Here is a 27198-nt window from a genome sequence, read left to right as displayed (position 1 = left end):
AGCCTTGATTAGACAGACCTTTGTTGGCAAAGTAATGTCTCTGCTTTTGAATATGCTGTCTACGTTGGTCATAACTTTCCTTCCAAGGAGTAACTGTCTTTTAATTTCTTGGCTGCAGCCACCATCTGCAGTGATTTTGGAGCCCAAAAAGATAAAATCTGACATTGTTGCCACTGTTTCCCCATCTATTTTCCATGAAGTGATGGGACCAGATGCCATGATCTTCGTTTTCTGAATGTTGAGCTTTAAGCCAACTTTTTCACTCTCCTCTTTCACTTTCATCAAGAGGCTCTTTAGTTCCTCTTCCCTTTCTGCCATAGGGTGATGTCATCTGTATATCTGAGGTTATTGATATTTCTCCTGGCAATCTTGATTCCAGCTTGTGCTTCTTCCAGCCCAGCATTTCTCATGATGTACTCTGCATGTAAGTTAAATAAGCAGGGTGACAATACACAGCCTTGACATACTCCTTTTCCTATTTGGAACCAGTCTGTTGTTCCATGTCCAGTTCTAACTGTTGCTTCCTGACCTGCATGTAGGTTTCTCAAGAGGCAGGTCAGGTGGTCTGGTATTGCCATCTCTTGAAGAATTTTCCACAGTTTATTGTGATCCACACAGTCAAAGGCTTTGGCATAGTCAATAAAGCAGAAATAGATGTTTTCTGAAACTCTCTTGCTTTTTCGATGATCCAGCGGATGTTGGCAATTTGATCTCTGGTTCCTCTGCCTTTTCTAAAACCAGCTTGAACATCTGGAAGTTCACGGTTCACGTACTCCTGAAGTCTGGCTTGGAGAATTTTGAGCATTACTTTACTAGCGTGTGAGAGTGCAATTGTGCGGTAGTTTGAGCATTCTTTGGCATTACCTTTCTTTGGGATTGGAATGAAAACTGACCTTTTCCAGTCCTGTGGCCATTGCTGGGTTTTCCAAATTTGCTGGGATATTGAGTACAGCACTTTCACAGACTCATCTTTCAGGATTTGAAATAGCTCATTTGGAATTCCATCACCTCCACTAGCTTTGTTTGTAGTGATGCTTTCTAAGGCCCACTTGACTTCACATTCTAGGATGTCTGGCTCTAGGTCAGTGATCACACCATCGTGATTATCTGGGTCATGAAGATCTTTTTTGTACAGTTCTTCTGTGTATTCCTGCTACCTCTTCATAATATCTTCTGCTTCTGTTAGGTCTATAGCATTTCTGTCCTTTATCGAGCCCATCTTTGCATGAAATGTTTCCTTGGTATCTCTAATTTTCTTGAAGAGATCTCTAGTCTTTCCCATTCTGTTGTTTTCCTCTATTTCTTTGCATTGATCTCTGAGGAAGCCTTTCTTATCTCTTCTTGCTATTCTTTGGAACTCTGCATTCAGATGCTTATATCTTTCCTTTTCTCCTTTGCTGTTTGCTTCTCTTCTTTTCACAGCTATTTGTAAGGCCTCCCCAGACAGCCATTTTGCTTTTTTGCATTTCTTTTGCATGGGCGATAAGTATTGATAAAAATGTATTTCATGGAGTTAACACATGTATATGCGTATGTGACATTTCACATATGCATAAACATATCAACATTTCACAAAATAATTTTACAATGAAGGATGCAGACTGTTTTATTTAGTTTTTAAGGTTGGTTATGGTCACTAAATTTGTATCTCAGAAGAATTTTAAAATCACTTTCCTATGCTATATTGCCATGTAGAGGTGACCTTTGATTTGTTCTCTTTGCATTGTTTCTTTCCTTTTTTAAACTTTATAATACGGAACATTATAAACATACAGAAGTAGATAATCAGAGCATTTAATCCATAAAATGTTAGTATGTGTCTCTAAAAGGTAAGGGTTTTAAAAAATATATCAACATACCAATAATAGTTACTTAATATCATGTTTCTAGTTAGTGTTTAAGTGAATGGAAATGGTTATCCTACATGCTTTACTGGAGTTTGTTCAAATCAGGATTAAATACAGTTCACACATTGCATTACAATTTGACCCTTGAACAACATGTGTTTGAACTCTGAATTCACTTACATGCACATTGTTTTTAATGCATGGACTTCCCAGGTGGCTCATTAGTAAAGACCTGCCAAGCAGGAGGCATGGGTTTGATCTTTGGGACCAGAAGATCCCTGGAGGAGGAAATGGCAACCCACTTCAGTATTCTTGCCTAGGAAATCCCATGGACAGAGGAGCCTGGCAGGCTACAATCCATGGGGTCACAAAAGGGTTGAACATGACTGAGTGACTCAGAAATAACAGTTTGCTGCTGCTGCTGCTAAGTCACTTCAGTCGTGTCCGACTCTGTGCGACCCCAGAGACGGCAGCCCAACAGGGTCCCCCGTCCCTGGGATTCTCCAGGCAAGAATACTGGAGTGGGTTGCCATTTCCTTCTCCAATGCATGAAAGTGAAAAGTGAAAGGGAAGTCGCTCAGTCGTGTCTGACTCCTAGCAACTCCATGGACTGCAGCCCACCAGGCTCCTCCGTCCATGGGATTTCCCAGGCAAGAGTACTGGAGTGGAGTGCCATTGCCTTCTCCGCAATAACAGTTTAGTAATATGCTGAGGTTAGTTGAATCCATGATGCAGAATCTTGGATATGGAAGGGCTGGTGACTAAGTTATATTCGAATTATATTGGTATATTCAACGGTGCAGAAAGCCGGTGCTCTAACCCCTGTGTGTTGTTCAGAATTTGATTATAATTAGTGTCTTGTGTTTTTTTTTCAGTCATCACCTTTTGGTTTAAAATGTCTTTGAAAATCATGTTTTTGCTGAAGTACTTTATTCTGTATGATGGTTTTTTCTTCCTCCAGTTTTATAGAGATATAATGGACATACAGCACTGTACAGTTTTAAGGTGTACAGCATGGTGATTTTTTTAAGATTTTGACATATAATTGGTATATCTTGTGTCTTTTAAAACCTGTAGAGAATTCCTCGCAGAAGGCAATGGCACCCCACTCCAGTACTCTTGCCTGGAAAATCCCCTGAACGGCGGAGCCTGGTGGGCTGCAGTCCATGGGGTCGCTAAGAGTCGGATACAACTGAGTGACTTCACTTTAACTTTTCACTTTGATGCATTGGAGAAGGAAATGGCAACCCACTCCAGCATTCTTGCCTGGAGAATCCCAGGGACCGGGGAGCCTGGTGGGCTGCCATCTGTGGGGTTGCACAGAGTCGGACATGACTAAAATGACTTAGCAGCAGCAGCAGAGAATTCCTATTTTAAACAGATTCTTGCTGTATATAGACAGTTGTTCACTGAATGAAGTAATGAATGTGTTGTGCTTTTAGGTTCGGCGTTGGGCTATCCTGACTGCAAGAAACTTGGGGAAAGTGGATAGAGATGATTACTATGACTTACAGGAGGTTTTGACTTGCCTTTTTAAAGTTATTGAGTTGGGACTTTTAGAAAACCCAGACATTTATACTTCTTCTGTCCTTGAGAAGGGTAAACTGGTTCTTCTGCCTTCACACATGTATGATACTGCCAACTACAAAAACTATTGGTTAGGTGAGTATTGTTGCTATACAAATAACAATTAGTATTTTGCAGTAGTGTTTTTTTTTTAAAGCCTACAATAATCTGGCACTTTTATTTATTTTTTATTTGGCAGATAATTGCTTTATATTGTGTTAGTTTTTGCCATACATCAACATGATCCAGTAGTTCTTAACGATTATCCAGCAAAAGTCATCTCATTTGGTAATCTGATCAGAATTGCTAAATAATAGATTTCATAGTTTCCAGTTCTTGTCCTGTCATTAAATTGACCATTACAACATCTCTTTTTAAATACTTTTTATCATAGAAATCATCTGTGTAACAAGTATCTTTTGAAGTATGGCAAGTAGATCTTTTATTTAAGGCATTATTAGATGTAACAAAATATTAGCATAACAGCTGACTTTAATAGAATTTGATCTATTGAAAAAAGGAGGTTTAATACTTCTTTTCCTATCTGTAAAATATTTCCTGGCAGAAAGAGATTAACTTTGGTTTTCAACAAATTCTATATTGAACTTAAAATAGTTCAGTCCTATTCATTGATTTAGAGTCTTAGTCATGTGTATATTTGGCAGTGATGGGTACTTGAAATATGATGATCTTAAAACTTAAGGGATCTTCAATTATATGAGATTAAATTGTGTGTAGTCATTTTGGAAATTGCTTTTTAACAAAGTTCATAGTATTTTCCCTTTTATTCAGTCTAAAGTCGGAGAAGGCAATGGCACCCCACTCCAGTACTCTTGCTTGGAAAATCCCATGGATGGAGGAGCCTGTTAGGCTGCAATCCATGGGGTCGCTAAGAGTCGGACATGACTGAGTGACTTCACTTTCACTTTTCACTTTCATGCATTGGAGAAGGACATGGCAGCCCACTCCAGTGTTCTTGCCTGGAGAATCCCAGGGATGGGGGAGTCTGGTGGGCTGCCATCTGTGGGGTCGCACAGAGTCGGATGTGACTGAAGTGACTTGGCATCAGTCTAAAGTTCTGTTCTTGGGAGCAGTTGTATGTGAATGTCTCAGACTTTAGTGTCTGAGGCACTGGATTATGTTTTGCTTCATCTTACTGCCATGTTATTATTCCGCCAACTAAACCAGAAAAGACTTTAGAACAGTGTTAATGTAATCAGTTCAACCAAACTATATGTGGTCTTACAGGTATCTGTATGCTGCTGACCATTCTTGAAGAGCAAGCCATGGATTCACTGTTGTTGGGCTCAGATAAACAGAATGATTTTATGCAGTCAATACTTCACACCATGGAGAGGCAATCAAATGGTAATAAACTTTATTTGCTGAATTTTGTGATGGTGGTGCACTTTAAAATTACTAGAGTCACTAAGAATTTGGATGTATGATATGGAGGAAGAAAATGAACACTTTATGGTTTTTGTCACAGATTCAGAATGTTAAATTGGAAAGGATCTTTAGAATTTAACCTTATTTTCATAAGAGACTGAAGCCCAGAGGTGTTAACTTACTTTCTCACGTTGCAGTACTCAATCAGTAGTAGAATGAAGACTAGACTAGAACCTAAAGGAGATGAATCTCTAATAATGTGATAGTAAATTTATGCAGAAAGCTTCTGCTGTCCCACTAACTCACTTTTGCTTGGTTTTTCATTTCACTTCAGTTTTATAGTTACACTGTCCAACACAGTGACTGGCAGCCAAATGTGATTGTTTAAATTTATACTAATGAAACTTAAAAATTGAGGTTTTCAGTCCCATTAGCTATAACTTCAAGAGCTCAGTGGCCACATGTGCCTGGCTGCTACCATATTAAACTGAGCAGACAGTGAGCCATTTCTATCATCACAAAAAGTTCCCTTGGACAGTGCTGCTCAGATAGCCTAATAAATAGGGTCTAAAATTGTATTTGTTAGTAGAGGCCAGCTTGGTTTTATCATGGTTTTTTCAGGCTTATCAGTGAGAGTCTGTACTAGTGTTTCTAATCTTAACCTTTTTTATGAAGGAATGAATCATCAAAGACCAAGCACGCCAAATCCTGTGAAAATACAATTTTTTACCCACTTTCACTTCTCTTTAGGCAACTTCGGTATAGATACAAATTCTTTTGTGGAGAAGTTGAAAAGAAATACATAACTGTTACTGTTTCTTTGATCACATGTGTTTTCTTGTGAGATTATTTCTGATCAAGGTTATTACTAAATTCACTTACCAGAATTTACTAAGTAATTTGTTCATTTCTTTCCCAGTGCTTTGCACATGCATTTCTGTTTTCTCTGTTAATCCAGCTCCCCTAACATGCTTCAGAATGAGTCACCTCTTTATGAAACTTTCTGTAATTGTCTTTACCTTACTGATGACTTCGTATTTGAGAGTTTGCTAGACAAAAGATAGCTGCAGTGTAGGATAAAAAAAATATATGAGAGGTTCTACACAAATGACTATGATTTTTTTTTTTTTTTAAGTAGAGTCTAAGAGCCCTGAAGGAAATAAAGCAGAAAGTTCTTGGGTTGTCAGAGATTGTGTGAGTGAGACCACTTACTCCAAAGAGTACTGTGGAAGGTCAAATGACTGAGAGTGTTTACTCCAAGGGGAGGTATTTGAGCTGAAATATAAGGAAGGATAGGAAACTTTTTTTTTTGATTGGTGGTACTAATAGTGAAGCTGTTCTAGTTCTTACTTGGGAAAAGCCAGTGATTCTTTTTTTTTTTTTGCTATAGATAGTGTATCTTTATTTTACTATGAAAAAATAAATCTGAGAAGAATAGAGTAAGATCTTACAAGTGCTTGAGTGAGAACTTTGATTTTCCTTAGAAAACAGTGAGGAACAGTTTAAGGTCTATGAGTGGGTCAGTGTTTTGCCACTGCACATAGAGAAGTAAGAAACGACTGGATGCCAGAGGATGGGAGTAGTGGGCATTCCTGCCGGTTGGATGGAATGGAAATAACAAGGCCACATTGAGACAGGGGTGGATGAAAAGAGTGCATCTCTGCTTGTCCAGTGCCTCAGGGATTCAGTCTCGTGCACCAGCCAGATGACACACACAATTCAGGATTTCTTGTATCACGGACTTTGTTTAGATCTGGAGATACCAAGTTTTTCTTACTTCTCCCTTCCTCACTTCTGCTATTTATTGAAGGATGAGAATATAAAGGTCTGGAAGAAGCAGAGTAGGAAAGATTCTTAAAAGTGTGGCAAACAGGGTAAGAAAGTTGAATTTATCTATCTAGACTATCTCTGTTTGTTCCACGTGAAAAAATTTCTTAACCAAGGTGTATTGCTTTTAAAAAAATGCAAACACTACTTAAATATTTACCAGCTTTCTAAGACCTGTGGTTGGCAGGGCTTAAATTACTTCCTGCTTTGCTTTCAGTTTTGTTGCTATCCAGGTAAAGGGTGCTTAATTCTCAATATATTTTAGTACTTTTTTCTAATTGTTTTTTAATTTGGCAATTACTCCATTATGTTTCAGATAATAGTGTGGATCCTTTCTGGCCAGCATTACACTGTTTCATGGTGATTCTGGATCGCCTTGGATCTAAGGTCTGGGGTCAACTTATTGATCCTATTGAAGCATTTCAAACCATTATTAACAACGTGAGCTACAATAGAGAGATCCAGAACATACGGAACAGCTCTGTGAGGTTTGTTCAGTTCCTGTGTCAGGATTTCAAACAGTCTGCATAAGGAAGTCTATTAATTGACATGATTTTTTTCTTCTTTTTTTTCCCCCTTTAGTTCAGTAATTTCTGTTTATTCTTAATATTTTTAAGGACCAAGTTAGAACCGGAGTCATATTTGGATGATATGGTGACTTGCAGCCAGATTGTATACAATTATAATCCTGAAAAGACCAAAAAGGTATAAAGCATTTTCAGAGTTCAGATGATACTCTATTGCCTTTATATTGTATAGACAGTGCAGCGATCAGTTGCAGTGCTGATTTTATGGTATATAGCTATTCTGAATCAACTGTTGCATAAAATTTTTCTGATTGAACAGTAGTGTCTGGGGAAAAATGGGCACACTTTGCAATTTTTAAGTATGGTTAGGAAGGGTGGAATGTTTATGGCATGGGGGAGATAAATCATGTGACTGGAAATCAGAACCAGCTGATGGAAAGAATTTCACAGCACACGGAGGTTTTGTAAATTTAACCTTTTCATGAAATTTTAGCCTCAAAATTGAACTGTTTTCAATTTCTTGGCGGTCCGTATGTGTGCACCAAAACAGGAAAATTGAGCATGTATTTTCTTGTTTACAACTGTGTGTCAAGCAGCCATGAATGGTGCTTGTTTATCTGAACGTCTGTATCTCTTTCATTTTAGGATTCGGGGTGGAGATCAGCCATTTGCCCTGATTATTGTCCTAACATGTATGAAGAAATGGAAACATTAGCTAACGTGCTCCAGTCAGACATTGGTCAGGACATGCGTGTTCATAACAGCACATTTCTGTGGTTCATCCCTTTCGTGCAATCCCTCATGGACCTGAAGGATCTGGGTGTGGCTTACATAGTGGAGGTTATTCACCATCTGTACTCTGAAGTCAAAGATGTTCTCAACCAGACAGACGCTGTGTGTGACAAAGTCACTGAGTTTTTCCTTCTGATTTTGGTGTCTGTGATTGAACTGCATAGAAATAAAAAATGTCTACATTTGCTGTGGGTTAGTTCCCAGCAGTGGGTGGAGGCTGTGGTGAAGTGTGCCAAGCTCCCAACCACAGCGTTTGCACGGAGTTCTGAGAAGTCATCTGGAAACTGTTCCAAAGGCACAGCAATGATATCATCCCTGTCACTGCATTCAATGCCCTCCAACTCTGTGCAGCTGGCTTGTGTGCAGCTGATTAGAAGTCTCCTGAAAGAAGGCTATCAGCTTGGGCAGCAGACTCTCTGTAAGCGGTTCTGGGATAAGCTCAACTTATTCCTGCGAGGGAATTTATCTTTAGGTTGGCAGTTGACTAGTCAGGAAACCCATGAGCTACAAACTTGTTTAAAGCAAATTATTAGGAACATAAAATTTAAAGTACCTCAGTGTAGCACTTTTGTGGATCTGAATCCTGCATGTAAGATGCCTCCTGCATCTTATAAAGAAGAAAGTGAACAAATAGGGAAGAAGTCTGAAAAAGATGTGCACTGTCTAGAAAATTCCAGCCCAACATCTTCTAAAGAACCAATGAAAGCTGATGCATATCAAGTGCAAGAGAGTATTTTGAGCAAAGCAAACAATGCCATAGAAGAGAGTAAAGAGCCATATTATATAAAAGATTTGAAACTAGAAGGCCACCTCTCAGCTGAGTCATGTTTGAAACTGAGTAGTAAAAACCTTGCCTGTGAAAGAGTTCAAAATCAAGTTAAAATAAGTACAGGGAAATACAAGTCTGTAAAAGAGAATTCCTCATGTACCCCACAGAATGGTACTTTAAGAAATGGTCCAGAAAAAGTATTTGACAGAGGAATAATAATATCAAGGCGCTTATTGACTGTTTCTAGCACGGATTCTCTGGAAAAAGTGTCTGCCTCCGATGAGGACTTCTCGTTAAAGGAAGATGGTCTTGGCAAAAGCTCAAAAGCAAAATCTAAGACACATAAAGATGGAGTCTGTGCTAAGTTGTCACATGTAATAAAAAAGCAACGCAGGAGAAGTATCAGTTTAGAGGAAAACCTGACTGTATCTAGCATTGAGGGTTTCTATTCAAAGAAAGATCTAGGAGGTCAGAAAGGAGGTGGAAACATATGCAATCCTTCTTTAGTCCCTAATGGTATTCTGGATGATAAAAATGGAGAACAAAAATCTCAAAGCTGTTTACTGCTGAAAAAGAAAGAAGTAAAGAAAGAAAAGTTAGATCTTTTCTCTACCCCTGAAAACAGTTGTCAAATACAGGAATGTCATGTTGATAGCAAAGATTTGGTCTCACTCACAGAAATGACCAGTATCTGCATGACGAATGCATCTCCCTTTAAAGAGCCTGTGACTGGACATGAATTGAGAGATAGGAAAATTAGTAGGAGCACTGATCAGTTTTCTTCTAATTTAAGAGAACAGGACCTTAGCAGCAGTCCCCAGCCTGACACCTTAACAGATTCTCAGGTAGATAGAGACCTCCACAAATTATCTTTAATAGCTCAAGCCAGTGTTACTAAGTTCCCATCAGATTCAACTGAAAAAAGTTTATCCCAAATACAAAGAAAAGTAAAAGATGAGAAAAGATGTTTCACGGCAAACCAAAATGTCAGGGAAACCTGCTGTGGACAGGTTATTATTATTTCAGATTCCGATGACGATGAAGATGAGGAAAGAATTCTGGGTTTGAAGAAACAAATGAGAGAGGTCAAAGCATGCATTGAGAAAGAATGTCCAGAGCAACATACTTCAATAGCTAACACAAATGTGGAACAGAAGGTATTAATAAAGGAAGAAAATCCAGTGTCCCTTTTGGAGTTTGAGGAATCTGATTCTCAGTTTTTTGAGTTTGAGACTCCATGTGAAGTGTTTTCAGTTTGGCATGATCAGAAACCAGACAAGAATTCAGCTCAAGAGAATGAAAAAAATCCATGCTCGACTCATGTGGGTGATAGTGCAAATGATTTGGGTTATGAGACAGATTATGTGCCTGAAGAGGTCATTAAAAAAGTAGCAGAGAACTTTGAAGAGCGCACAAAACCACGTAGTAGTAGTACTTCTGTTGAGGAATTTTGTGAAATTGAAGTAAAAAAACCCAAGAGAAGACGGTATGAAAAACCTATAGCTGAAGATCCTCTAAGGCCTTCTTCATCTTCTGTTAAAAATGAGGACCAGTCTGATATTCTTAACAAGGGAAATCTGAGTAAAAATGATTTTAAAGGTGTAGACGCAAGATCTACAGTTCCCAGTTCAAGTGTTCAGAGAAACACTGTGGTTTCCCCAAAGAAGTCTCTTCCAAAGCCTCGCATGTATTCCAAACCTGTCAGGAAAGTTCCAGTGGTTAAAGCTTCTAAGAAATCCCATTCAGATACCAAGAAAGGGCAGAGTAAAAGCTCCCATTACATAAGTTGTAGAACAACTCCTGCTATTGTGCCGCCAAAGAAATTTCGCCAGTGTCCCGAACCAACTTCAACGGTTGAGAAACTTGGCCTGAAAAAGGCTCCTCGTAGGGCATTTGAATTGTCCCAGCGATCTTTAGAGTGTATAGTTCAGCTCCGTGACCATGGCAAAACTGTTGGAGTAGTGGATACCCGGAAAAAGACGAAGTTAATTTCTCCTCAGACTCTCTCTGTCAGAAATAATAAGAAACTGCTGACGAGTCAAGACCTTCAGTTGCAAAGGCAGATGAGATCCAAATCACAACAAAACAGACAACGTTTTGATTGTCGAAGTACAGATACAACACGAGCAGGGCCACGTGCTGCACAGAGCTCTGCTGTGCCAGAATCAAGTAAGTCAGATTACAGTCATGGAGGAGCCGAGGTGACTGCTAACAATAAGGGAAAACAGTTACTAACATGTCAGTCTTCTGAAACAGAACCCGTGAAAGCAAACCAGTGTAATCCTGTCATAGTAAATGGAAGAATAGCAACAAATGAAGTCATTGTTCCTACCTCAGAGGACCTGTTAGACAGAGGTGACCTAACAGTTCATCATTTAGAGGTGGCGACTTTGAAAGAGGGAGAGCCTCAATTCAGCAGTGACATAGAGGAAGATGATATATTCTTAACACAGCGTGACCCTGAAGACATGGATTTATGTTCACAAATCGAGAGAGAGAATGATAAACTCATTGAAGTCATTCATGGAAAAGATACAGTGCAGGGAGAGGAAGAATGTGTGAGTCAGCCTCAGTTGGAATCTTTGAGTAGCACAAAATGTAAGTACAAAGATTGTGTTGAAACTCTGAAAAACCCAGGTGAGTACTGCTCAAAACACTCAAAAACTAAAGCCACAGATGAAGATGTATTCCGTAAACCTGGCTTGCCTCTGTCTGCATCAAAACGTTCGAGACCTTCCACGACCAAGGTTTTTAGTTCAAGCAGTACTTCACGGATTGCTGGTCTCTCCAAGTCTTTGGAAAGTACCGCAGCCCTCCCATCATCTCTGAAAAATAAGTCAAGTGGGGCACAGTCTGTTCTTAAAGGACCACAGCCACCCCTTACGGTGTCTCTGAAGCCAGTGGCTGAAGTGAAAGGTCTGTGCAATGTTTTCCCTGCTCAGACTCCAAATAACTCCAACAGGCAAGTTCTGAGAGTTCCATTTGGGGAAAGCAGACCTTTTTTGACTTCCTCTCCAGTAAACATTCTCACGTCGTCACAGTCCATCTCTGATACTTTTGTAAAAGAGGTCTTGAAATGGAGATATGAGATGTTTGTGAACTTTGATCAGTGTGGGCCCCCGTCGAGTCTGTGTCAGTCCATCGAAAGACGGGTGCCTATCAGGTTTCAAGACTGTGGAGATTATTTTAATGTGTTTTTCCCTTTGATGGTCCTGAATACTTTTGAAACAGTAAGTATGTATTTTAATCATATACATCTAGATTTTGAAATTGCCTTTCTTTACCATGCTAGGAGAACAGCTAAAATATAACTTGTAAATGTCATGTTGAACAGACGTTGTGCCAGACACTGTTCTAGATGCTGGTCATACAGAGGAAATACCAATACTTTCCTAATCTCTGCCCTTCTGGAACTTATGGACACAGTCCAGGGGTGGCAAAGGAGGAAATGTTTTTTAGTGCAAAAGAAAGGGAAGACTTCTCAGAGGAGATAGTCTCCCATCTGCATTTAATTATGTTTAAAAAAAATTTTTTTTAATTGGAGGATAATTTACAATATTGTGTTAGTTTCTGCCATACATCAACATAAATCTGCCATAAGTATACATATGTCCCCTCCCTCTTGAACCACCCACCCCATCCCACCCCCTCTAGGTGTCACAGAACACTGGATTGAGCTCCCTGAGTCATACAGCAAATTCCCCCTGGCTGTTTTACATATGGTAATATATATGTCTCAGTTCAATTCGTCCATCCCTCTCTTAGCCCCACTGTGTGTCCACAGCTCTCTTTATGTTTGTGTCTGCAGTACTGCCCTGCCAATAGGTTCATCAGTACCATTTTTCTAGATTCCATATGTATGCATTAATATTCAGTATTTGTTTTTCTGACTTACTTCACTCTGTATTCCAGGCTCCAAGTTCATCCACCTGATTAGAACTGACTCAAATGCATTTCTTTTTATGGCTGAGTAATATTCCATTGTATATGTACCATAACTTCTTTATTCATTTATCTGTCAGTGGACATCTAGGTTGCTTCCATGTCCTAGCTATTGTAAATAGTGCTGCAATGAACCATGGGGTACGTGGGTCTTTTTCAGTTTTGGTTTCCTCAGGGTATATGCCCAGTAGTGGGATTGTTGGGTCATGTGGTAGTTTTATTCCTAGTTCTTTAAGGAATCTCCATACTGTTTTCTGTAGCGGCTATATCAATTTACGTTCCCACCAACAGTGCAAGAGGGTTCACTTTTCTCCACACCCTCTCCAGCATTTATTATTTGTGGATTTTTTGATAATAGCCATTCTGATCAGTGTGAGGTGATAGCTCATTGTAGTTTTGGTTTGCATTTCTCTAATAACAAGCAGAGGATGAGATGGCTGGATGGCATCACTGACTCGATGGACATGAGTCTGGGTGAACTCTGGGAGTTGGTGATGGACAGGGAGGCCTGGCGTGCTGCGATTCATGGGGTCGCAAAGAGTCAGACACGACTGAGCGACTGAACTGAATAACAAGCATTGTCGAGCATATATTCATGTGTTTATTAGCCACCTGTATGTCTTCTTTGGAGAAATGTCTGTTTAGGTCTTTTCTCCCACTGTTTGATGGGGTTGTTTTTGTGCTGTTGAGCTGCGTGAGCTGCTTGTACATTTTAGAGATTAATCCTTTGTCAGTTGTTTCATTTGCAGTTATTTTCTCCCATTCTGAGGGTTTGCTTCTTCATTTTGTTTGTAGTTTCCTTTGCTATGCAAAACTTTTAAGTTTAACCTAGGTCCCACTTATTTTTGTTTTTATTTTCATTACTCTTGGAGGTGGGTCAAAGAGGATCTTGCTGTGATGTATGTCAAAGAGTGTTTCTCTGAGAGTTTTATAATTTCCTCTTAAGAGTTTTATATACATAGGTATACCTGTGGCTGATTCATGTTGATCTTTACCCCGTCTTCTTAATCTCTTCTGCTTCTGTTAGGTCCTTGCTATTTCTGTCCTTTACTGGGCCCACGTTTGCATGAAATGTTCCCTTGTCATCTCCAGTTTTCTTGACGAGATCCCTAGTCTTTCCCATTCTGTTTCATTTTGCATTGTTCATTTAAGAAGGCCTTCTTATCTCTCCTTGAAATTCTTTGAAACTCTGAATTCAATTGAGTATGTCTTTCCCTTTCTCCCTTGCCTTTTGCTTCTCTTCTTTTCTCAGCTACTTGTAAAGCGTTCTCAGACAACTTGCGTTCTTGCATTTCTTTTTCTTTGGGATGGTTTTGGTCATTGCCTCCTGTACAGCGTTACGAACCTTTGTCCATAGTTTCTCAGGCATTCAGTCTACCAGATCTAATCCCTTGAGTCTATTCATTGTCACCACTGTGTAATCATAAGGGATTTGATTTAGGTCATACCTAAATGGCCTAGTGGTTTCCTACTTTCTTCAATTTAAGCCTGAATTTTGCAATAAGAAGCTCATGATCTGAGCCACAGTCAGCTCCAGGTCTTGTTTTTACTGACTGTATAGAGCTTCTCCATCTTTGGCTACAAAGAACATAATCAGTCTGATTTCATATTGACCATCTTGTGAGATGTCTTCATCCATGTGTAGAGTTGTCTACATACATGTGTAGAGTTGTCTCTTGTGTTGTTGGAAAAGGGTGTTTGCTGTGACCAGTATGTTCTCTTGACACAACTGTGTTATCCTTGCCCTGCTTCATTTTGTACTCCAAGGCCAAACTTGACTGTTATTCTGGGTATCTCTGGACTTCCTACTTCTGCATTCCAATCCCCTGTAATGAAAAGGACATCTTTCTTTCTGGTTATTTCTAGAAGGTGTTGATGGTCTTCATAGAACTGGTCAGCTTCTTCGACGTCAGTGATTGGGTCATAGACTTGAATTACTGTGATGTTGAACAGTTTGCCTTGGAAATGAACTGAGATCATTTTGTCATTTTTGAGATTGCACCCAAGTATTGCATTTCAGACTCTTTTGTTGACTGTGAGGGCTATTCCATTTCTTCTTAGGGATTCTTGCCCACAGTAGTAGATAAAATGGTCATCTGAATTAAATTCTCCCATTCCCATTCATTTTAGTTCACTGATTCCTAAGATATTGATGTTCACTCTTGCCATCTCATGCTTGACCACGTCCAATTTACCTTGATTCATGGACTTAACATTCCAGGTTCCTACGCAGTATTGCTCTTTACAGCATCAGACTTGACTTTCACCACTAGACACATCCACAGCTGAGCATTGTTTCCACTTTGACCTAGCCTCTTCTTTCTTTCTGGAGCTATTAGTAATTGCCCTTTGCTCTTCCCCAGTAGCACATTGAACACCTTCCAGCCTGGGGAGCTCATCTTCATTTATCATATTTTTTTGTCTTTTCATATGGAAATCAGCCCTGGGTGTTCACTGGAAGGACTGATGCTGATGCTGAAACTCCAATATTTTGGCCACCTGATGCGAAGGGCTGACTTATTTGAAAAGACTGTGACATTGGGAAAGATTGAAGGCAGGAGGAGAAGGGGACGGCAGAGGATGAGATGGTTAGATGGCATCACCGACTCAATGGATATGAGTTTGGGTAAATTCTGGGAGTTGGTGACGGACCAGGGAGGCCTGGCATGCTTCAGCGCATGGGATCACAAAGAGTCGGACACGACTGAGCGACTGAACTGAACTGAACTGTCCATGGGGTTTTCAAGGCAAGAATACTGGAGTGTGTTGCCATTTCCTTCTCCAGTGGACCATGGTTTGTCAGAACTCTTGACTCAGACCTGTCTATCTTGGGTGGCCCTGCATAGCATGTCTAATGGCTTCATTTAGTTACATAAGCTCCTTTACCACAACAAGGCTGTGATCCATGAAGAGGCCAATAATGTTGTCTGCCAGAGGTTCACATAAAAAGAGCTGTTAATAGAAATGTTTATGATGAAAGGATTTGTTGTTCAGTCGCTTAGTCACATCCAACTCATTGCAACCCCATGATAGCATGCCAGGCTTCCCTGTCCTTCACTATCTCCCAGAGTTTGCTCAGATTCATGTCCATTGAGTCAGTGCCATCCAACATCTCATCCTCTGTCACCCCCTTCTCCTCCTGCCCTCAGTCTTTCCCAGCATCAGTGTCTTTTCTGGTGAGTCAGCTCTTCACATCAGCTGGCCAGAGTATTGGAGCTTTAGCTTCAGCATGTTAACTGTACATGCTCCTATTTTCTATTTGTTACCCTTGTGGTTTATTCCTGTTTTTATTGTCCCTGCTCTTGTGGTTTTAATTGAGCACTTTATATAATTTTATTGTCTCTCTATCCTTAGAATATCAACAAAATTTTTTTTAGTGATTGCCTTAGAGCTTGTAGTATATATTTACAACCAAGTCTGTGTTCAGATAACACTTCATGGATAGTGTGTCTGCCTTACAATAACGAAATATTCCTGATTTTTCCTTGGCATCCAATGTATCACTGCTGTCATTTGTTTCACATACACATAGGCCTCCGTTAACAAACACACACATACATAAGCATCCATAGTTTAATACGTTGTTGCTGTTATTTTGAATAAGCTATTATCTGTTAGATGAATTAAAAATAAGAAACAAAAGTTTTAATTTTGCTTCACGTATTCATTCTCTGATGGTCTTCCTTTGTTTATGTAGATTTGAGTTCTGACCTATATAATTTTCCTTCTCTTTGAATATCTTTTAACTTTTCTTACAAGATAGGTGCAGTGGTGACAAATGCCCTCAAATTTTGTGTGAGAAGATCTTTATTTCTCCTTCACTTTTAAAGGATAATTTTGCAGGATTCCGAATTCTAGGTTGGTAGGGTTGTTTTTGTCTCAGTCATCTTAAATGTTTTACTCCCTTGCATTTGTCTGAAGAGAAGTGGGATGTAGTTCTTAATCCTCTCTGCTATAGAGAGGGGGTTTTTCCCCTCACTGGCTTCTTTAAAGATTTCTTTCTATCTTTAATATTTCAAATTCCTAAAGTGTGAATATGATATGATATGTTTCCTAAAGATGTAGTTTCTGGCATTTATTCTGCTTGGTATCTGAGCTTCCTGGATCTGACATTTGGGGTCTGATATTAATTTTGGAAAACTGAGTCGTCATTGTCTCAAGTACTGCTTCTTCCCCACCCTCCCTCCGCCTCATATCCCCAATTATGTGTATGCTGCAGCTTTTGGCATTGTGGCACAGTTCTTGGATATTCTGGGGTGTGGCTTTTTTCCTCATTTTCTTTGTTTTTCAGCTTTGGTAGTTTCTGTTGCTGCATCCTAAATCTCAGAGATTCTTTCCTCAGCAGTGTCCATTGTTCTAATGAGCCCAGCAGAGGCATCCTTCATTTCTGTTAGTGTTTTAGCCTTTCCTTTGGGATCTTTTTCAGAATTGACATCTCATTCATTACTTTATCCACCTATTAGTTCATGGGCTACTTTTTCCTTTAAAGTTAGTATATAAATTAATATTATTTTTGAAAAATTGTTGGTCTGACAGTTCCAATATTCCTGCTATATGTGACTAATTTTGATGCTTGTTCAGTCTCTTCAAACTGTGTGTTTTTGTGTTTGAGAATGCAGTTATTTTTTGTTGTAAGGTGGATTTGATATACTAAATAAAAAGAACAGCAGTAAATAGACATTTAGTAAATAGTACTGAGGTATGGGGGAAGGGAGAGCATGCCATAGTCCTGTGATAAGCTTTCAGTCTTTTTTATTTTTTGGCTGTGCTGAGTCTTCGTTGCTGCTCGGGCTTTTCTCTAGTTGTGGCGAGTGGGGGCTGCTCTCTAGCTGTGGTGCAGGGACTTCTCATTGCAGTGGCTTCTCTTATTGCAGAGCACAAGTTCTAGGGTGTGTTGCCATTCCTGGGCTCTCTAGAGCACAGGTTCAGTAGTGCAAGCACTAAGTTGCTCCCTGTCATATGGGATCTTCCTGGATCAGGGATCTAACCTGTGTCTCCTGCATTGGCAGCAGGATTTTTTTTTTTTACCACTAAGCTACCAGGGAAGCCCAGGTGTCAGTCTTTTAGTGAGCCTTTGCCTCTGGCTTTCACACTCATTCATCTTGGTTTCTCCCTGCCTCCTCAGGTGAGACAGGATGACCAGAATGGGTTGGAGTAGGTTTTCTTCCCCCAAGTAGGTTAGGCTCTGATAAAAGCCTAGCAAGTTTCAGTTCAGTTCAGTTGCTTAGTTGTCTCCGACTCTGACCCCCATGGACTGCAGCACACCAGGCTCCCCTGGCCATCATCAACTCCTGGAGCTTGCTCAGACTGATGTCCATCGGGTTGGTGATGCCATCCAGCCATCTCACCCGTTGTCATCCAGCAAGTTTAGCTCTGGTAAAATAGTTTTTGTATAGATCAAAGCCGTGTTAAGAAGGTTAGAATGGAGGTGGGAGGGAGGCTGAAGAAGGAAGGGATATATATTTAATAGATGAATCAGGTGGTTATACAGCAGAAATCACCACAACATTGTAAAGCAATTATCATCCAGTGAAAAATTATTTTAAAAGGTCAGAATACTCTGATGTATTTTAAAATGGTTCTAAAATTCCTAATCCTCAACACTGCTATATCCACTCCCCCTCTCCCACCAAAGGACACAGGGAATTTTCTCCTACATTTACTGTGGGGGCCTATTAGAGCTCCTAGATGTGAAACTCAGCAGACTGTTGGATATCCCTTATGACTGGGTCGCCTTGGAGTTTTTAAGCATTCAGAGTTGTTTATACTGAGCCTCCAACAGTTTGTCAAATCCAGTTCAGGTTTTCTTCCTGGCCATGGAGGTTTCTGCTTAAGGGTTTCTGCTCTGGTAAGTCTTGATTGTCTGTATCCACCTTTTTGTCTCTTTATACTTGTTAGGATGGACTGGTGATTTTTAAGTTCCATACATGCCAAGCTGGAAACCAGAAGTCCTAAGTTAATATTTACTATTTCTGTCACCTGGGATTTCTAGGTTCTGGATTTTGTTGTTGCTTACTTTGGAAAAATTTTCAGATGTCTTTGCTTTCTCAATTTGCTTTTTTTGCTTTGCTAAGGTGGCACAGGAATGGATCAGCTCTCCAAACAAAGAGAAATTCCATCAGTTACATTTACGAAAATTTCCTGGTGATTATAAAAAATACTGGGAGTTTGTGGGTAAGTTCTTTCTTAAGTAACTTGCACTGTGTCATGTAATAATTGGAGAGATTTCTTTTGAGGGAACAGGATAATTGTTTGAAACCTCTTATAGGTTTCCTAAGTTGAATCTTGTGTAGAATATGTTTAAAGTCTTACTTAATGAGGATAATTAGTAGTGCATATATTACTGCTAGACTTGCTCCTCATCTGTGTGAAGTGTGGGGAGGTGGTGAGGGGGGTTGGGTTATTTACCTATTTTGTGACTTTTTTTATTTACTTAACTCAGCAAATATTTATTGACTGTGTACTGCCTGATAGTGTGTGATTCTAGATGCCAGATATGTAGCTGAGATGAGAACATAAAATTCTGCCTTCACGAAGCTTACATTTGACTTATTTTCATTTAATCTGTTGTAAATGTCTTTTCAGTATTTGTAATTATTCTGTTGTTAGCATGTTCCATAGTTCTGTTTAACCAGTTTCTAGTTAGATGTGTGTATTGTTTATGATTTTTCACTATTACACTGAATAAATCCTTTTGCCTGGATCACAGTGTATGCATTTTAAGACTTGATTCATATTGCCTCTGTCTACCAAAAAGAATTCCATTGTCACGTCTAACATAAGAACAGAAGAATGTGTCTCTCCTCATTTGCTAGTTTAAACTTTTCCCGTTTTACATGGGAATTGTATCTCATTTGAGGTTATACATTTTGTCCCCAAATCTTTAGTGGTCTTTTATATTCTTGGGGTTAGAAAGGGTCACATAATTGTCTCTGCATACCATGTGTCATTTTTCTGTTAGGGAGTTTCTTTTCTTCTTATTTGTGTGCATTTGTTGTAACTTTTTTTTTAGTTTCATTATTTGTGTTCAGTTTCACATGTGGTTTTTGAGGCAGTTTTTATCTTCTTACGTTCCTAAACGTTACTGTTCAAATTTTGGTTTTAGAAATTAAATAGTTTCATGTTTTCTTGTAATTTTATATTTCTTTTTAATATTTAAGTAACTGATTTATCTGCCATTTATCTTTATGATAGAATCACATAGTCTTTCCTCTTGTTTCTGACTTCTTTCATTTAACATGTGTGTAATTCATCAATTTTGTGTATATTTTCAGTACTTGTTTTAATTGCTGTAGTATTATTTCAGTGTATAACTACATCACAGTTTTACCGTTGATGGAGATTGTTATTTTATTTTTTGGTCAAGCCATGTGGCTTGTCCTAACCACTGGACCACCAGGGAATTTCCATTAATGGGCATTTTTTCCATCAGTTTTGGTCTGAAGGTCTTCTTTTGTATCAGGAGTCCACAAGCCCAACCCCAGGTTCAGAGATTCACTAGGACAACTCACAGGAATTATATTCATGCTCATGGCTGTGACTTCTTATTGTGAAAGGATACAAAATAAAATTAGCAAATGGGACTAAGCACATGGGAGAAGTCTAAAGCAGACCAGGAGCAACCTTCAAGAGTCCTTTCCCAGTGGAGTCACACAACAGGCACTTAATTGTCCCACTAGTCAGGTGTGACAAAACATGTGACATGTTACCTACCAGGGAAACTGAGGGACTCAGTGCCTGCAACACCCTCTGCCCATTCCAGATTCATAACTTTCCAGAAGCAAAATGGGTGTTTGACATAAACCATAGAGAAAGAATTTGGCAAACAGGTTAGATGCAGTGCACCATTGTCATCAGTGAATGAGAACTGTCTGGAAATCCAAGTTCTTAGATGCCAATGTGAGGGGGGCAACTTGTAAGCTTTCTGAGGACAGAAGAAGCCTCAGGCCTGCTATGTTAATAACTCTTCTACGCATAGCATTTTATGAATAATGCCACTGTGGTCATTCATGTGTCTCTAGTGTCATGTGAGGGCATTTTTGTAGTCTTGTCTCCTGAAATGAGTTGTATGAGTTCAACTGAAGTAGATAATGCCAAGCCAGTTTATACAGAAATTATGCACCCCCATCAGTGTATGGAAGTCACATTGTTCCATGTTTATACCAACACATTTGTATCGATTGTGCTATTAATTTAACCTGTTACTGTGTGCGTACTAATGGCCATTTGTGGTTTTATTTTGCTATCAATGAACTTGAGCCCCTTTTTATATATTTAGTAGATGCTTAAGTAACCTCTTTGGGGAAGCCAAAAGACTTGTTCATTTTCTGTTGTCTTTCTCTTACTGATTTGTAATGAGTTCTTTGTATAATTTGGATATAAACCGTTCTCCCACTTTGGCTTGCATTATGACTCTCATAGAGATGTCTTTAAAATTCTTGTTTAGAATTTATTTTTAGCATAACAAATGCATTTGTGTATTTTTTTATGGAATGCTCTATGACTCATTGAAGAAACCTTTCCCTTCTGCACGTCATATATATATTATCTTAACATCTAGAACTGGTGCCAGCAAATAACAGCTTGCACATCTACCCCATATCTTGTTTTTATATTGCCCTAGAGTAAAGTTTTTGTATATTTTTAAAAGGTTTTGAAAAAAAGATGGTGATGATGAATATGTAGCAGATTCCATATGTGGCCTGCAAAGAAAAATCTGGCTCTTTACAGAAAGTTTACCAATCCCTTTTCTAGAGGCTTCACTGTTTTGTCAACCTGGAATCGATTTTGTGCATGAGTAAGATGTAGGGGCCATGTTTCATTTTTTTCCCCTAATGGAGATGTAATTATCCCACTACTGTTAATTGAAAAGACTATCCTTTCTTCATGGTCTGTAGTGCCATGTTTGCCATAAATCTAGTGGCTATTTAATGCACTGATATTTTCTGGACGCCTTTCTCTATTGGATCATTTGCCTACCTCAGTGCCCATGTCACATTGCTTGATTAGTTAAGCTTTAGAATAAGTCTTAGTAAACAAGTCCTCTTAGCTTGTTTTGCCTTATGAGTACATTGGCTATTCTTGTCCCTTTGCATTCCTGTGTAAGTTTTAGAGGAAGAAAAATGTTGAAGTTTGTTGAAAATTGGCAAAGTTGGTACTAAACTTTTTAATTAGAGCGTGCTGTTTTCCCAGCCCCATTTATTTTACTGCTGTCCTTTCCCCTTGTTTGAAATGCCACCAGTAGGCTCAGAATGCTTCTATGTACTTGGATATTTGTTTCCAGGTTTTCTCTGGGGATTTTGAAAGTAGAGCACAAAAGTGGGAATTTTTTGATTAAAAACTAAGGTAAGTTTCAAGGAAAGGAAATTTATTAGCTCCTTTTGAATATTATGACTTCATCTATTTTGGTGTTGTAGCAGTAAATTTTTAAGAAAAACTTTGTAATACTCTGTGATCAATATTTGAAAATGCCCACTGGCTTAGACCATCATTTTTGAAGTGTGTATGCTACTTGCTTGAACTCTTAGTACAAGGGTTTAATATCCTTTAGTTAATCTTATGTATATTTATTCTGTTAGAATAAATGCTGACTTCTTACTGTTTTACAGTTTATCTTGAGGAATGTGAGCTAGCTAAACAGCTTCATCCAAGGGAAAATGATTTGGTGTTTTTGGTTCCTGAAAGACTCAATGAGGAGAAGAAAGATTTAGAGTGGAGTCACCTGGAGGATGCCTGTGAATATTATTGTGGCTATGTTCATAAATTCCGTCGTACTTCAGTCAGTGAGTACCTAGTGAGACTCTGTAGAGAAGTCTGTCAGAAACTTGTCTTCTCATTTCCTTCTAAATTAGGCTTTACCAGCCATGTATTTGCTGTACATTTAGCTGATGTACATTTATCAGACTTGTGTTTGTGAGGCTGATGATTTATTTACCTTTCCAAGACCTCTCTTAGATTTTCTAGACTCAGCTGGAAAAGGCCCAGTATTTCTTGCTTTAGACTTCAGATTTAAAAGTGTTCTTTTGTAATGTCTTCTTTTCCTTCTAGTAAATTTCTTCATCTGTCAGTGTTTGTTATAAAACATAATTTGCAAGCCATCTGTTTGTTAAATCACATTCCAGCTTTGGTTTTCTGGCTAATTATTAATGAGCAGACCAAAGATGTAACTAACTGTAAGGCACCTTGAGCGCTTTACTGTTTCTGTCACTTTCCTCCACTGTGTTGTAGGGGCTTCTCTCCCTAAGGGAGCATAACAGAAATAATGTTAGCTTGAATTTAAGGAGTACCAACTATGTGCCACACAGTGTGCCCTGTCCTTCCTGTGCACATTTACTATCTTTTCCCAGAGCCCTGCAAAGCAGAATTAGTTGTTCCCTGCTTATTGGGATATCAGAGGTCGGGATGTGGAATAACTTACCCAAGGTCACCCTTAGTATTAAATGGTAGGTTCAGAATTGAAACCTAATTTTATTTGACTGAGAAGTCCACATTCTTTATATAAGCCAAGCTGCCCTTTTGACATTGCTGCTTTTTTTAGTCTCTCTTATGTGAAGAGAATATGATTTCGTTATTCCTTCACCTTTTTGCGTTACATCTTATAAACAGCAACAAAGCTGTTGGAGTTGAGCAGTGTGCCGTGTCGTAACTGATATGCTGTGTTTACTCTCGTGTGAGCACAGCTCAGCTCTTCATGTAGGATGCGTGTAGAAGAGGAGCTGTGGGGATACATAGCTTTGTCTGTGCTTTTGACTCTGACAGGTGGCTACATTTGCCAGAGTTCTGTTTCAAAGGTGGCCTCCTTCCCTGAGCTCTTCATGTATCTAATACTCTGCCATCTCCATTTGGAGATTATTAGGCATTTAAAATCTACTCCAAAAAGAAACACTTGATTTACTGCCTGATGTGCTGTTGCTTCAGCTTTTCCCATCATAGGATGCAGTACCTCCATTCTCCCAGTTACTCAGCCCCAGACCTCAGAGTCATGCTGGAGTCTTTCTCTCCCTCACAGGCTCCAACCAATTCATCAGGAAGTCCTGTTACTGGCCCATCCTTTGCAGTATATCCTCCATCCTGGCCCCACCTCTCCCACTATATCCTGGCCCACAGGACCATTCACTTTCACCTGGATTCACCTGGATTAAGTGGTCTTTTTGCTTTTCCCATTGTAGTGTATTCTTCATTCACCATAAGTGATTCTTTTAATGTGGGCGTTAGAGCAGGTCCCTTCCCTACACAGAGCTGTCCTGTAGCCCTTGACCTGACTCAGAGTCATTACTGCAGAGGCCTGTGAAGAGTAGCCACCAGTAGTTTCTCAGGCTTCGAGCTCGCTTCCTCCCAGCACACCAGCCTTCTCTCTGTTCCTCAATAATCCAGATACCCTGCTGCCTTTGCGGTTGCTGATTCCCTGCCTATAACATAATTTTCCAGTTATCAACATGGCTTCATTGTATTAAGACCATGCCCAAATGTCATCTTATCAGGAAGGTCTTCCCTGACTCTCTTGTCTGCATAACACTCCCTTACATCCCTCTTCACTTCCTCATCCCCCTCCTCTGCATTCTTCATGCTACTTACCATCACCTGGCATGTTTGTTTGATTACCTGCCGCCGCCTCCTAAAAAATAAGCCTCCTGAGGATAGGAATGTTGCCTGGTTTGTAGGAGCCATTCAGTAGATAAATAGTAATTTACCTTCACTGAGTAAATTATTTGAATGATGTGTAGAAAACATGTTATAAAACACTTTGTTCTGAATAACCTTTTTAACTGGACACTTTGCATTCACTGGTAACCGAGATTGCTTTTTCTCTATCTTGGTAACAGTGCATAATGGGAAATTTGAGTGTTCGGTTTCCATCCAGACTCAAGATAATTTACCAGTCAATTTAAATGAACTCGTGAAATGCTTTGTAATCAGCTCTCTGGTGACTACACAAAGGAAGTTGAAAGCCATGTCTTTGCTGAGTGGTCGGAACCAACTGGCCAGAGCCATTCTGAATCCAAACCCCATGGACTTCTGTACAAAAGATTTACCAACTGCAACATCTGAGAGAATTGTGAGTGATGACCATTTGATACAGGGAAAGTCAGAACATTTCATGTCACAACGTTAAAGCATCATGTTCTTTTGTCCACAGCAAAGACTTATTAGTCACAGTGTATGCCCAGTGAAATTTTTAGTGCCTAGTTTTCTTTAATGTTGTAAAGTGTGTCTTTGTGTTAGCTTACCTCAGGAAGAAGGTAGAGTGCAATAAGGAGTTGAAAATATGCTTGAAGAACAACATTAAAATATTAGGTGAACATCCTACTTTTTAGGTGGTTAAAATGCAGGAGTAAGTAGGAATAGGTTTAATGGAATGAATTTTGCATTTGAATGACCAGTGGAGCTTTTGGTACTGTTGCCGGTTTGAAGACAAAAGTTATTGTATTGTGTGAATGGATATTTCTCATTATAAAATTGTGTATAAGTTCCAGGAAATTAACACAGAGACAGGTGAAGGGAAAGAATTGTTATTTGAACCCCTTCCTTGTGTTCGGGCTTCCATGTGTTTTCTCATTCAATTCTCACCTTCTAAGGGATCCGAGATTTATATAAAAATCGGTGGAGGCTGAAGTCCGGAGAGGTGAGTTTGGAAACACAGCTTGAGAGTGAAACTGAGGTGTAGACTCAGAGCTGAACCAAGATCCTCTCCACTCTGTCACTTGTGTTAGGAAAGAAAGTCTTGGAATGGTTTTACTGTCTAGGGAGAGAATTGACTAAAATGGGAAGAATCAGAGAATAAATAAAAAGAAGAGTACAAAAACAGTTCATGATCTTTATAAGAATCACAAATAAAAATATTGTTTTATTTATAGACGGACTGAAGCCTGTAGATACTTGTAAGTGACTCTTTCCAGTAGTGAATGCGCTTCTTAGATTAAAGGTCATTTTGGAGTCTTGCCTGATCATAAAGCTTCTGTCTGATGGAGGACAGGAGCAGTTTACACAGATTTTCCCACTGTCTAGCTTTCCTGGGCAACCACAGGAAGAAAAAGTCATTCTCACTAATGTCTTTCATATAGGTTGCCTACTTAAAAGATTTCAATGAAGACCAGAAGAAAGCGATAGAAACTGCATGTGCCATGGTGAAACACTCCCCATCAGTTGCCAAGATCTGTCTGATTCATGGACCACCTGGAACAGGAAAATCAAAAACCATTGTTGGCATCCTGTACCGCCTGCTGACAGAGGTAAAGTGTTTGTGAGGGCAGCAGCATTCTTAATTGAATATATCATTTCACATCACTAGATTTAACTAACGTGTGATTAAGTACTAAAGTGCCTTTTCCCCCTTCACTTTTGTGTATCTTTTGATACTGTGTGGAACCGTATCGGATAAAGGGTTAGCAGAGATGGAGAAGGTTATAAGAAATAAAAAGGCAGAAAATACTGTTTTGTGTGCAATCACTCCTGAGGGCTAGAATGGTGGCTTTGTTAGTGGCCATAGCTGATACCAGGAGACCATCCTGGATTTATCTATCCCTGGGCTGCATTTTGGTTGGATTGGGTATTGAATAAAATCAGTGGATAATAAGGTAAGGCTCAGAAAAGTTAACGATAAAATTTTATGACTGAGTAATTTTTTTAAACTTTTTATTTTGTATTGGGATGGAGCTGTTCACAATAAGTTTTTAATATCAGTGTAAGATGCAAGAGTGAACGTTGACATTCTAGGAATCAGCAAACTAAAATGGACTGGAATGGATGAATTTAACTCAGATGACCATTATATCTACTACTGTGGGCAGGAATCCCTTAGAAGAAATGGAGTAGCCCTCATGGTCAACAGGAGTCCAAAATGCAGTACTTGGATGCAGTCTCAAAAATGACAGAATGATCTCTGTTCGTTTCCAAGGCAAACCATTCAATATCACAGTAATCCAAGTCTATGCCCCAACCAGTAACGCTGAAGAAGCTGAAGTTGAATGGTTCTATGAAGACCTACAAGACCTTTTAGAACTAACACCCAAAAAAGATGTCCTTTTCATTATAGGGGACTGGAATGCAAAAGTAGGAAGTCAAGAAACACCTAAAGTAACAGGCAAATTTGGCCTTGGAGTACGGAATGAAGCAGGGCAAAGGCTAAAAGAGTTTTGCCAAGAGAATGCACTGCTCATAGCAAACACCCTCTTCCAATGACACAAGAGAAGACTCTACACATGGACATCACCAGATGGTCAACAACGAAATCAGGTTGATTCTATTCTTTGCAGCCAAAGATGGAGAAGCTCTATACAGTCAGCAAAAACAAGACCAGGAGCTGACTGTGGCTCAGACCATGAAGTCCTTATTGCTAAATTCAGACTTAAATTGAAGAAAGTAGGGAAAATCACTAGACCATTCAGGTATGACCTAAATCAAATTCCTTATAAATATACAGTGGAATTGAGAAATAGATTTAAGGGACTAGATCTGATAGGCACAGTGCCTGATGAACTATGGATGGAGGTTTGTGACATTGTACAAGAGACAGGGTTCAAGACCATCCCCATGGAAAAGA

At 39.3% G+C, this 27198-nt stretch overlaps 1 protein-coding gene across 7 annotated transcripts in view; it reads left to right on the top strand.

Moving 5' to 3' along the window:
- Window positions 1-27198, top strand: part of SETX (senataxin) — a 91603-nt gene that overhangs the window by 33410 nt on the left and 30995 nt on the right. For all 7 annotated transcript variants that reach the window (XM_059891859.1, XM_059891860.1, XM_059891862.1 and 4 more), the window contains 9 exons: window positions 3290-3509; window positions 4662-4781; window positions 6946-7117; window positions 7247-7334; window positions 7802-11947; window positions 18734-18833; window positions 22268-22441; window positions 24482-24714; window positions 25721-25888. In XM_059891859.1, coding sequence (XP_059747842.1) covers window positions 3290-3509; window positions 4662-4781; window positions 6946-7117; window positions 7247-7334; window positions 7802-11947; window positions 18734-18833; window positions 22268-22441; window positions 24482-24714; window positions 25721-25888 — 5421 coding nt within the window. The remainder of the gene's footprint in view (window positions 1-3289; window positions 3510-4661; window positions 4782-6945; window positions 7118-7246; window positions 7335-7801; window positions 11948-18733; window positions 18834-22267; window positions 22442-24481; window positions 24715-25720; window positions 25889-27198) is intronic.

Source organism: Bos taurus, chromosome 11, assembly GCF_002263795.3.
Source record: "Bos taurus isolate L1 Dominette 01449 registration number 42190680 breed Hereford chromosome 11, ARS-UCD2.0, whole genome shotgun sequence".
In the NCBI taxonomy this organism is placed as follows: domain Eukaryota; kingdom Metazoa; phylum Chordata; class Mammalia; order Artiodactyla; family Bovidae; genus Bos; species Bos taurus.
The sequence above is the reverse complement of the archived record's forward strand: the minus strand, read 5'-3'. Positions and strand labels throughout refer to the sequence as shown.